Below are 12,716 nucleotides of genomic sequence, written 5' to 3' on the forward strand. Positions count from 1 at the left end.
TATTTTTGTCAAAGGTTTAACCTGACTAATGCTATCTTAAAGCTGGAATCCTTATTGACGAAATGGCCAAGTCCGTTTGGACTTCAGGAAACAGCAGAGGGAACACCCCCCTATCCACATCGATGGAACAGTAGTGGAGAGGGTAGCTAGTTTTAAGTTCCTCGGCATACACATCACAGACAAACTGAATTGGTCCACTCACACTGACAGCGTCGTGAAGAAGGCGCAGCAGCGCCTCTTCAACCTCAGGAGGCTGAAGAAATTTGGCTTGTCACCAAAAGCACTCACAAACTTCTACAGATGCACAATCGAGAGCATCCTGGCGGGCTGTATCACCGCCTGGTACGGCAACTGCTCCGCCCTCAACCGTAAGGCTCTCCAGAGGGTAGTGAGGACTGCACAACGCATCACCGGGGGCAAACTACCTGCCCTCCAGGACAACTACACCACCCGATGTTACAGGAAGGCCATAAAGATCATCAAGGACATCAACCACCCGAACCACTGCCTGTTCACCCCGCTATCATCCAGAAGGCGAGGTCAGTACAGGTGCATCAAAGCTGGGACCGAGAGACTGAAAAACAGCTTCTATCTCAAGGCCATCAGACTGTTAAACAGCCACCACTAACATTGAGTGGCTGCTGCCAACACACTGTCATTGACACTGACCCAACTCCAGCCACTTTAATAATGGGAATTGATGGGAAATGATGTAAATATATCACTAGCCACTTTAAACAATGCTACCTTATATAATGTTATTTACCCTGCATTATTCATCTCATATGCATATGTATATACTGTACTCTACATCATCGACTGCATCCTTATGTAATGTATCACTAGCCACTTTAACTATGCCACTTTGTTTACTTTGTCTACACACTCATCTCATATGTATATACTGTACTCGATACCATCTACTGTATGCTGCTCTGTACCATCACTCATTCATATATCCTTATGTACATATTCCTTATCCCCTTACACTGTGTATAAGACAGTAGTTTTGGAATTGTTAGTTAAATTACTTGTTGGTTATCACTGCATTGTCGGAACTAGAAGCACAAGCATTTCGCTACACTCGCATTAACATCTGCTAACCATGTGTATGTGACAAATAAAATTTGATTTGATTTATTACAACAACAAAGAAGTTACTGCAAACCAGCACACGCAATTAGAGCACAATATGTACTGAAATTGTTTGATCATGCTGTACGACAGCCGTCAGATAAGCCCCAGAAAATGAACGGTGTTGGGGGCGGCCAGTGGTATCGTTTTACACTACTTCGTATTCCATCTTTTTAAGAATTTAATCTCCATTTCTCTGCATGAAATATCCTCGGTTGAATGGCTCTAAAGCCCTCATGAGTAAAGAGAGGGACACAGAAAGGGAGGGAGGGAATGAATGTGGGAGAACTAGCCATGTCTTACATAACCAGACTGATGGAGAGGATAGCGCAAATATTTTTTGCTTCAAATAGCAAGGCCTTATCCAATCTGCGTCAGCCGTGCCACTGCCTGCTTTCCACAAACCACTGTGAGAAGATGGTAAGCAAATGCAACATTTTTACACTTGATAATCTCGTAGTTAAGTGAACATGGCTGAATGTCAATATGATTTTTATTCAATGTAGATGTCTAGAAATAGGCGCTAGCCGGAGAGGCTCGGCTGGTGAGCCTGTGAAAAGACATTTTAAACTTCTACACAGCCTACCGATTCCAGCGTGAATAAAGCTGTTGGCAGTCTGCGTGCCTGCCAGCACGCAGATGATGAGTTGGTGCTCTCACCAAAATCTCAAAGATAAACAGCTGTGGCCCTGGAGTTTATCAAAAAACATTTTTTATATATATTTTTTTATAAATATGCACGAAAACCCAAACAACTCCAAGCGTGAGGGAGAGTTGGAAGAGAGGTATCATTCTGGAGGAGTATATAGTGATTCCTCACGAAACTAAACCAAAAACATTAAATGTAATCCATAGAAAGTCATTTGGAAGAAACTGTATACAGTGCCTTCAGATGGTATTCACGCCCCTTGACTTTATCCACATTTTGTTGTTACAAAGTGGGATTCAAATGGATTTCATTTTCTGTCAACGGGCTAAACAAAATACCATTTTAATCTCAGTGGAAGAAAAATTATAACAAAAACCCCCACATTTAAACCAAAATATAAACACAACATGAAAGGTGGTCCTATGTTTCATGAGCTGAAATGGGGGGAAAAAATCCCAGAAATGTTTCATATGCACAAAAAGAGTGTTTCTCTCAAATTTTGTGCACAAACATATTTACATCCCTGTTAGTGAGCATTTCTCCTTTGCCAAGATAATCCATCCACCTGACAGGTGTGGCATATCAGGAAGCTGATTTAAACAGAATAATCATTACACAGGTGCACCTTGTTCTGGGAACAATAAAAGGCCAGATGTCTGACAACTGCACAACACAATGCCACAGATGTTTTGAGGGTGCATGCAATTGTCATGCTAATTATTTGCAGGAATGTCCACCAGAGCTGTTTCCAGAGAATTGAATGTTCACTTCTCTACCATAAGCTGCCTCCAATATCGTTTTAGAGAATTTGGCAGTACATCCAACCAGACTCACAACCGCAGAAAATTTCAATTGACTGATTTTACTTATATGAACTAACTCAGTAAAATCTTTGAAATTGTTGCATGTTGCGTTTTATATTTTTGTGTGTGTGTTAAATTAATGAATACATACAAAGACCTTGGCTGTGTTCGAATACCCATAGTAACATACTGTGTACTGCATATTATTAGTTAATTTTAGTATACTGTAAACGAACGGTATCTTTTCAGTTGTGCATACTAACGCCATGCCTGTCTACCAGAAGTTGATGCTGCTGCTATGCAACCTCTCGCTAGCTTGTTAGCATAACAAATTAACATAAACTCACTCACTTTTGTACATCGGCTTGGTCCGTACAATTGACCTTATTTTTATCGCCCCCAAAAACGTAATACTTCCAGATCAACTGTAATGTTAATACCATTGTAAAGCACAATTTCTCCCCTTTCCAACAAAATCAATGACATGAGCTCCACGCTGCCAGTTTCTGCATAATTCAACAAGGCTATGAGCTCCGTCGGGTCTTTTTAGAAATGACGGGTGGGGAAGCGAAACTAATGCGTGATAGTGAGAAGGACAGATTGTGTGGGAAAACTTCTTTTTTTTCACTCGGATCTATCCAATTTATCACCTTATCGCCTCTAAAATGTAAAAACACTATAAAGAGTTTATATAATGTGTCATTACATACCTATTTGAAGGTTTGTCGAATTTGAATTGGGTTTTTAGTGCGGTGCTAAAGTGATCTTCAGAAGTAAACAGCGGCTTTGAGAGTCATGATGCTTGCAGTGATGACTCAAAAAAATGACTAGGTATCCTCCCCCCCTTACCCCCGTCACTGTCCAATTCTTGTTTTTAAACGATGAGAGAAGTGCTACACCTGGTGGAGAGAGATTGTAAGATGGAAATAGTTGCTTTATGCGTGCTGTACGTTAAGGCATGACACGTCATGATGTAACGGAGGGTCTGTTTTTTTTTCAAATTTTCTCCAATACTATAGAGTCGTTACCATGACGATCAACGCTTGAATAGAAACGTAGTTCACACCCCCGATTTTGAAGTCAACACAGTCGCTACCGTCCCATTCGTTTTCTTTGCAGCCTCGCGCATATTTGTATGGAGTGAGTTTACGTTACTAGCTAGACATTTTACCACTCTAGCTCTCCAGATTGAATTTACAAACACACCCAGAGTCTGCGCGCTGGACATTTTTGTAAATTCAGAATGTTGTCCGATTGTCCATTCGGAAATTCTGAGCGTTTCCCTCTTGGAGCGTTAAGAGCACACACTGGATACTCTGGCCGAGGAGAAGAGTTGATCCGAGCGTTCTGACCATCACAACGGCAGTCAAGCACACAAGCTAACTGGATAGCTACTTCCAGACACAAATGAGAGAACGCCTCACTCGGACCATTTTACTCGCCCTAGCAGAGTTGGTTAGGCTGTTCTAATGTTATCCAGTGCATTGGTGAATAACTGTGCAAAAATAATGTTTTTTTTGTCTCCCCAATTTTGTGGTATTCAGTTGGTAGTTACAGTCCTGTCCCATCACTGCAACTCCCGTTCGGACTTTGGAGACTCCAAGGTCGAGAGCTGTGCGTCTTCCGAAACACAACCCAGCCAAGCCGCACTGCTTTTTGACACAATGCCCGCTTAACCCAGGAAGCCAGCCGCACCAATGTGTCGGAGGAGACACCGTGCACCTGGCAACAGTGTCAGCGTTGCATTGCACCCGGCCCGCCACAGGAGTTGCTAGTGCGCGATGGGACAAGAACCTGCCGGCCAAACCCTCCCCTAGCCCAGATGACGCTGAACCAATTGTGCGCCTCCCCATGGGTATCCCGGTCGCAGCCGGCTGCGACAGAGCCTGGACTCGAACAAGGATCTCTAGTGGCACAGCTAGCACTGTGATGCAGTGCCTTAGACCACTGCGCCACTCGGGAGGCCTGGTAAAATTAATTATGCTTTTTGGCCGAAAGGTTTACTGACACCGGCCATATTCAACAGGTGATGAGTTCGCAAATTCATCAGTTATTCTGCGCTCTGGCACACTCAGACGAGAGTGCTCTGAAATCGGAGTAGATAGCAAAGAGCGAATTTATGTCCATTGAGAACGCACAACGAGTATAGCACTTAGCTAAGAATGACGTGAATAATCAAGTCAAAGGTTGGGTAGTTACCAGTATATTAACTATATGATACCTAAGTTTGATGTATTAGTAGCCAACTAATGTTAGGTAGCTAGCTAACATACCGGTACCTACTGCTCTAATGATATGTGGTTTGTAAGGAAAGCATAGCCAACATAATGTGTAGCGTAACTTATTTGAAAAGTCATTACTTTATTACATTGCTGACCATTTTCTTAACATTTGTCATTAATTAGATAAAGCAATGAATTTGCTTTGTACAGCTCTGGATTGTACAATGTTTGCCCATTTCATCGTTTCAAAATCCTTCAACTGCTGTCAAGTTGGTTGATGAAAATGGCTGCCTAGCAATGGTCAAGTTTTGCCATAGATTTAAGCCAATTTTAAGTCAAAACTGTAACTAGGTCACTCAGGAACATTCAATGTCATCTTGGTAAGCAACTCCAGTGTATATTTGTCTCCCAGCGTCTGTTGGAAAGCAGACTGAACCAGGTTTCCCTCTAGGATTTTGCTTAGCTCTATGCCATTTATTTTTTTATCTGAAGGGCCTTGATACACTGGCAAAAAAATAAATAAGTGGGGGGGGGCAATATTACTGGCAGCGGGATGTTGCCAGCGACGGGATGAGACACTGGTGCAGTCATCAGTGTTGTCAACTGAAATGGAATCTTGGATGATCTACATTTTCATTTCTGCCAATCGGAGCATAGTCTACAGTAAATTCAGTTGGCAGAGACAGTGAAGATGGATGCTGAAACCCTTTGTGCTCGTTTCAGCTTTCCTTTTGCTAAGGTAAATATTATTACTAGTATTACTTCTACTTACAATTATCTCTACCAATTCATTATCCATGTGAAGGATACAATGTTAAAATCATTTTATACATGTTTCCTAGCAAAGATGAGAAAAGGGAATGTTGCTGGAAAAATAGAGGACATGGACCAGGTGGTTGTTGCTACAGTGACAGGGGAGGTGCTACAGCCAGCTGCCGAGAGAACTGGGTGAAGAGGACTCTCCCGCCTATAGAAGCTGGTTGAGGATGGACAAGGATGCCTTCAATTTCCTGTTGAGGATGGTGGAGCCACAGACCAGAGGTAGAGACTCACAAGTCTGCGAGACTATTCCTGCAGGGGAGCACCTAACAGTAACCCTGAGATACCTGGCTACTGGGTTTACTTTCTCCGCTTTAGAATAGACTTCCGTGTGAGTCAACACAGTATTTTAAGTTGTTATTTAGACCTGCGCCACTCGGATCTCCCTGTGTGAGATCTTCAGGCAGGAATACATGAAAGTGCTGACGACAGTGGAGGAGTGGGAGGCCATTCCAAGGACGTTTGGGGAAAGCTGGAACTACCCACTGTGTCTTGGTGCCCTAAACGGCAAACACATCACCACCTAATGCTGATTCCCATTTATTATAATTACAAAGGGACCCAACTCCATTGTGCCTATGGCACAAGCAGATGCCGATCTGCGGTTCATTTATATAGATGTTGGTACCGATGGCAGGGTTGGCGATGGAGGTGTCTGGGCCAGGTGCGGCCTGATCGGCACACTGGCGGAAAATACAGTGCACATGCCACCTCCAAGAAGTCTGTCAGTAAGAGAGGTCCCCGTGTCCTGTGTTGTGGTGGCAGGTGAGGCGTTTGTCCTGAAGCTCTACATCATGCAGCCTTTTTCCTTGGACACTGCTGGATGAGGAAAAGGAGATCGGTAACTACCGCCACTCCAGAGTGAGGTGGTGTGTAGAGAATGTCTTTGGAGTTCTGGCAAACCGGTTTAGGGTCTTCAGGTAGCCCATTCCACTTAATAAGCCGGTCAAAGTTGTGACCATCACCAATACACCATGTGCGCTGCACAACTTCCCCAGGTCTCTAACCCTTACCCGTCATGTGTGCACATTCCATGGCCTCTGCTGCACGCTCTTCCGGTTTGGCTCGCTTCCTGCTGGGTTGACTTGGAGGGTGACCATCACCAATACACCATGTGCGTTGCACAACCCCCAGGTCTCTAACCCTTACCCGTCATGTGCACATTCCACCGCTGCACGCTCTTCCGGTTTGGCCCGTCTCACAGTTGAAGGGGTTGCCAGGGAAAGTTTGGCACCAGGGTTGTTAGTACTCACACTGGTTTCTATAGAGTCCCGTCGAAACATGAGCTGACTGTAATATTTCCATTTGGAATTATACACATCTGATCCAGATCACTTGGCACAGACCATCTTGTGCTTGCAGTTCTTTCAGCTTTTTCACTGCAAACGCAAAGAATGTATTACCCTGTGAGCTGTATATCTGTGTTGGTAATAATACAACCAAAACACTATACATGGGGATTGAAATTCATTTTGTTGTATGATTTGAATTAACTAGATACTTTGCATCAGTATACATAACCCACTTCCTAGATCAGAAAAGTGGGAGCCCACAATTGATATCCCATTATCCCAATTAGGAACTATAATCACATTCAGTTTACATACCTGAGAAGGGCACCTCTGTGCTCAGCCTGTGCAGGCATTTGAGCCACTTGTCCCTGTTTTTGTAGTCATCATCTCGACTTGTAGTCATCTCGAGGATTCCAGAGAGGAGGGTTCCCTGTTGGAAAAAAGTGCAAGGTGTGAGCAATGAAATAATGGATAACAAACAGGCAAAACTTTGTTCACCTATTTACGTTTTTTAGCTAGCTAGTATAACAAATTGCTGCTGGCGCTGCAAGCCATCAGAGCTGCAGAATTATCTACAGTGTGTAGCTAACTGCACCGGCTAGCTTGATACATAGTCAGCTAGGTAGCCAACTGTGGTTACTGTACAGCAAATAGTACAGCTAATTATTAGCTTGCTATGGGCTAATAACATAGGGAAAGGCACCAATTGTACAGCGCACTGAAGATTGTTTGAGAACCATGGACAGCGACCATATCCAATGTGGGAGAGTGCATTTGTTATAAAGTACTATTTGATTTATTAGTGTTGCACCACTATTTGTACTTCATATAACGATATACAATTTCAGTATCGCATGTTTTAGCGTGATGGACTGTGCAATCCCAAGTGACAGGTGTCTTGGGCACCATTAATTATTATTATTATTTTTTTTGAGACAAATCAACTACAGAAACTTTTGTTGATCAAACAGCCTATCAACCAAACAATTGACCAATAAAGGGTGGTCAGACCTAATAAAAACATATTGTATATACAATACCAGTCAAAAGTTTGGACACACATAGGGTTTTTATTTAATTTTTACTATTTTCTACATTGTAGAATAATAGTGAAGACCTCAAAACTATTAAATAACACACATGGAATCATGTAGGAATCATGTGGTAACCAAAAAAGTCGTAAACAAATCAAAATATATTTTAGATTCTTCAAAGTAGCCACCCTTCGTTTGATGAGCAGGTGTCATGTAGTGTATCTTTTTTTATATAAAAAGGGTAGGGGCGTGGATCAGAAAACGGGTCAGTATCTCCTTCGCATAGAGTTGATCAGGTTGTTGAATGTGGCCTGCAGAATGTTGTCCCACTCTTCAATGGCTTCGCGAAAGTGCTGGATATTGGCGGGAACTGGAACATGCTATCATAGGCGTTGATCCAGAGCATCCTAAACATGCTCAATGGGTGACATGTCTGAGTATGCAGGCCATAGAAGACCTGGGATACATTGTGTACAGGTCCTTGCGACGTGGGGTCATGTAATATCATGCTGACAGAAAGTGATGGCAACGGATGAATGGTACGACAATGGGCCTCAGAATCTCATCACGGTATATCTGTGCATTTAAATTACCATTGATAAAATGCAATTGTGTTCATTGTACATAGCTTATGCCTTCCCATATCATAACTCCACCGCCCCCATGGGGCACTCTGTTACGTCAGCAAACCACTCGCCCACATGACACCATACACGCTATCTGCCTGGTACAGTTGAAATCAGGATTCATCCATGAAGACCACACTTCTCCAGCGTGCCAGTGGCCATCAAAGGTGAGCATTTGCCCACTGAAGTCGTGACGACGCCGAACTGCTGTCAGATCAAGGCCCTGGTGAGGATGACGAGCACACAGATGAGGCCGCTTATGGTAGAGAAGTGAACGTTACATTCTCTGGCAACAGCTCTGGTGGACATTCCTGCAGTCCGCATGCCGATTACGTGCTCCCTCAACTTGAGACATCTGTGGTGTTGTGACAAAACTGTACATTTTAGAGTGAGTGGCCATTTTATTTTCCCTAGCACAGTGCACCTGTGTAATGTTCATGCTGTTTAATCAGCTTCTTGATATGCTGCACCTGTCAAGGGATGGATTATCTTGGAAAAGGAGAAATGCTCACAAATTTGTACACTGAATTTGAGAGAATTTTTAAAAATGTATTTCACCTTTACAAATCAACAAGTCGACACTTTACATGTTGTTTTATATTTATTATTCTGTGTATGTATGTATATGTGGATATACAGTGGGGAGAACAAGTATTTGATACACTGCCGATTTTGCAGGTGTTCCTACTTACAAAGCATGTAGAGGTCTGTAATTTTTTTTATCTTAGGTACACTTCAACTGTGAGAGACTGAATTGAAAACAAAATCCAGGAAATCACTGTGGTCTTTAAGTAATTAATTTGCATTTTATTGCATGACATAAGTATTTGATACATCAGAAAAGCAGAACTTAATATTTGGTACAGAAACCTTTGTTTGTAATTACAGAGATCATATGTTTCCTGTAGTTCTTGACCAGGTTTCCACACACTGCAGCAGGGAATTTGGCCCACTCCTCCATACAGACCTTCTCCAGATCCTTCAGTTTTCGGGGCTGTCGCTGGGCAATACGGACTTTCAGCTCCCTCCAAAGTTCAGGTCTGGAGACTGGCTAGGCCACTCCAGGACCTTGAGATGCTTTTCACGGAGCCACTCCTTAGTTTCCCTGGCTGTGTGTTTCGGGTCGTTGTCATGCTGGAAGACCCAGCCACGGCACATCTTCAATGCTCTTACTGAGGGAAGGAGGTTGTTGGCCAAGATATCGCAATACATGGCCCCATCCATCCTCCCCTCAATACAGTGCAGTCGTCCTGTCACCTTTGCAGAAAAGCATCCCCAAAGAATTATGTTTCCACCTCCATGCTTCATGGTTGGGATGGTGTTCTTGGTTGTACTCATCCTTCTACTTCCTCCAAACACTGCGAGTGGAGTTTAGACCAAAAAGCTCTATTTTTGTCTCATCAGACCACATGACCTTCTCCCATTCCTCCTCTGGATCATCCAGATGGTCATTGGCAAATTTCAGACGGGCCTGGACATGCGCTGGCTTGATCAGGGGGACCTTGCATGCGCTGCAGGATTTGAATCCATGACAGCGTAGTGTGTTACTAATGGTTTTCTTTGAGAATGTGGTCCCAGCTCTCTTCAGGTCATTGACCAGGTTCTGCCGTGTAGTTCTGGGCTGATCCCTCACCTTCCTCATGATCATTGATGCCCCACGAGGTGAGATCTTGCATGGAGCCCCAGACCGAGGGTGATTGACCGTGTCCTTGAACTTCTTCCATTTTCTAATAATTGTGCCAACAGTTGTTGCCTTCTCACCAAGCTGCTTGCCTATTGTCCTGTAGCCCATCCCAGCCTTGTGCAGGTCCACAATTGTTTTCCCTGATGTCCTTACACAGCTCTCTGGTCTTGGCCATTGTGGAGAGGTTGGAGTCTGTTTGATTGAGTGTGTGGACAGGTGTCTTTTATACAGGTAACAAGTTCAAACAGGTGCAGTTAATACAGTGGAGAACAGGAGGGATTCTTAAAGAAAAACTAACAGGTCTGTGAGAACTGGAATTCTTACTGGTTGGTAGGTGATCAAATACTTATGTCATGCAATAAAATGCAAATTAATTACTTAGAAATCATACAGTGTTATTTTCTGGATTTTTGTTTTAGATTCCATCTCTCACAGTTGAAGTTTACCTATGATAAAAATTACAGACCTCTACATGCTTTGTAAGTAGGAAACACTGCCGATTTTGCAGGTTATCAAATACTTGTTCTCCTCACTGTGTGTGTGTGCGTTTATATATTTTAAATTGTTGGATATTTTCAATCAGTCAGCAGGTAAAGTCAGTGGGAAAATGTCCCTTTCTGAGGGTGGGGGGGCTCCCCTCAACGTATATTGAAACGTGCCGGATTGCCCTTTTTTAATTAATTTTTTGGGGTGTGTTGATTTCTGAATGTCAGTTCTCCCTCCCTCATATCTTTATCGGGCACACGCATGAAGTATGTACATGCCCCCTTTCTCTTTCCCTCTCTCGCTTTCACATATGCGCACACAAACACAATCTCTAAGTCTGCTCCTGCAACCATGACTTGTATGCATGTGCATGTGCACGTGTGTCTCAAATTCTTTGAGGGTGTTTTTAAATTTGCATATGTTTGAGCGAGTAGAGGAAGGGCTTTCGTGTACTTACTGCATGCGCTTGCCCATTATCAAGAGGTGAGGGAGGGAGAACTGACATTTGAAAATCAACCCACCGAAAATGCGCGCTGCTACGTGCTAGCGCAAGCTAACACTCACCCTCCGAAAAGCAGACAACGTTTCCATGTTTAATGTGCAACGGATAGAGCGAGCGAGAGGGGCGGAATGTGCTGACGCGGTGTTTTTTTTGTCTTAACACCCCAAATTAATAATCAGTGTGGTTTAGCCGTGCACTGCCAGGAGCAGAAGGCTGCCAAGCTCTGGCCTCGCGAGCGGTGGGCCCAAAAAGGAGGCCCTGGCAGCCGGCCACAGAGCTTTTGCTTGTTCAGGATTTTTGATTCAATCCTTTATTGTGCTCCACTCAGGCAAAGGGCCAAGGTGAAACAAACGCAGAGAAATGACTGGGGGGATGGAAAAAGGAGAGGGAAAATAAAAAGGGAAATGGGATCTTTTTTTCTCTATTTTGCCTCACTCTGTTGCCCTTCCCTCTCTTTCTCTCTTCCCCACCTCTCTCCTTTACCTTTTTTTTTTAAAAATTATATTTGTAAAAAAAAATGTATTTAACCTTAAACTAGGCAAGTCAAGGATAGAGGGAAAGGAGAGGTCTTCATTTATCCCCATCTCCTTTCCCTCTAACCCCCTCTATCCCTCCCTCTCTCCTCTCGCTCTCTATCTCCCCCTCTCTTTCTCCCGCTGTGACTGAAAACATATTTGGTTTACTGTATGGGGTGGTTGTGGTGAGGGTGAAAAGTCGACAACTCTGTTTTTTTGTTGTCTGTCTTCCCCTTTGTCTGAATGGCAAATTGCTTCTCTGAGTATTTGTATTTTGAACACTGTAAAAGTAATGTATAAGACAATAGTCTTGTTGGCTGCCTCTAACTGCTGTTTATGGGCTATGTGGTCTTTTTTGTGCAAATATGAAATGAAAAGCACATGCATTGTAAAGGACAAGAAATAGTCTGGTCGTGCTCCTATGTCAATTGAGGCCTCCTGGAGTCCCGTTTTAAGGTCTTGTCAGAAAATGTAACCATCATTTGTGTTGTTTCAGATGTTTCTCTTCTGGATTTGACCGAGCAGTTTACACTGCCAGAAACTGCTCCCCACACCCTGGTGAACCTAGTAGAGGCCATTGAGAAGAAAGGTACACACCAACCAACACACAGCACCATAAACATGCATACACATAAATAGGAGTGGCCATTCAGAGGAGAGATACTATGGGAATGCAATAAATTACTCATAGGTTTTGGAGTAATGGACCACTGTCTAATACCTCCACAGACTGCACTGCACCGTTACACTGTTGTGTTTATTTGTCGCTGACAGATTTATTCTCACCTGGGCGCTGATAGTGCCATGAAGTGTTGCAGGACAGGGTGCTACATTCACACTGCATTATGGACGTCTTCATTCACAGTTTCTCTCTTTCACACGTTCAACACACACACACACTTCCTCCCACTCTAACCAATTTCACAACATTGTGTGAAATATACATATTT

General features: G+C 43.3%; 1 protein-coding gene across 1 annotated transcript in view; it reads left to right on the forward strand.

Moving 5' to 3' along the window:
• The window catches only part of LOC124009278 (phosphatidylinositol 3-kinase regulatory subunit gamma-like), a 61,799-nt gene that overhangs the window by 29,224 nt on the left and 19,859 nt on the right, over window positions 1–12,716 (forward strand). The window contains exon 3 of the mRNA XM_046320911.1: window positions 12,263–12,355. Coding sequence (XP_046176867.1) covers window positions 12,263–12,355 — 93 coding nt within the window. The remainder of the gene's footprint in view (window positions 1–12,262; window positions 12,356–12,716) is intronic.

This window comes from Oncorhynchus gorbuscha, linkage group LG22, assembly GCF_021184085.1.
Source record: "Oncorhynchus gorbuscha isolate QuinsamMale2020 ecotype Even-year linkage group LG22, OgorEven_v1.0, whole genome shotgun sequence".
In the NCBI taxonomy this organism is placed as follows: domain Eukaryota; kingdom Metazoa; phylum Chordata; class Actinopteri; order Salmoniformes; family Salmonidae; genus Oncorhynchus; species Oncorhynchus gorbuscha.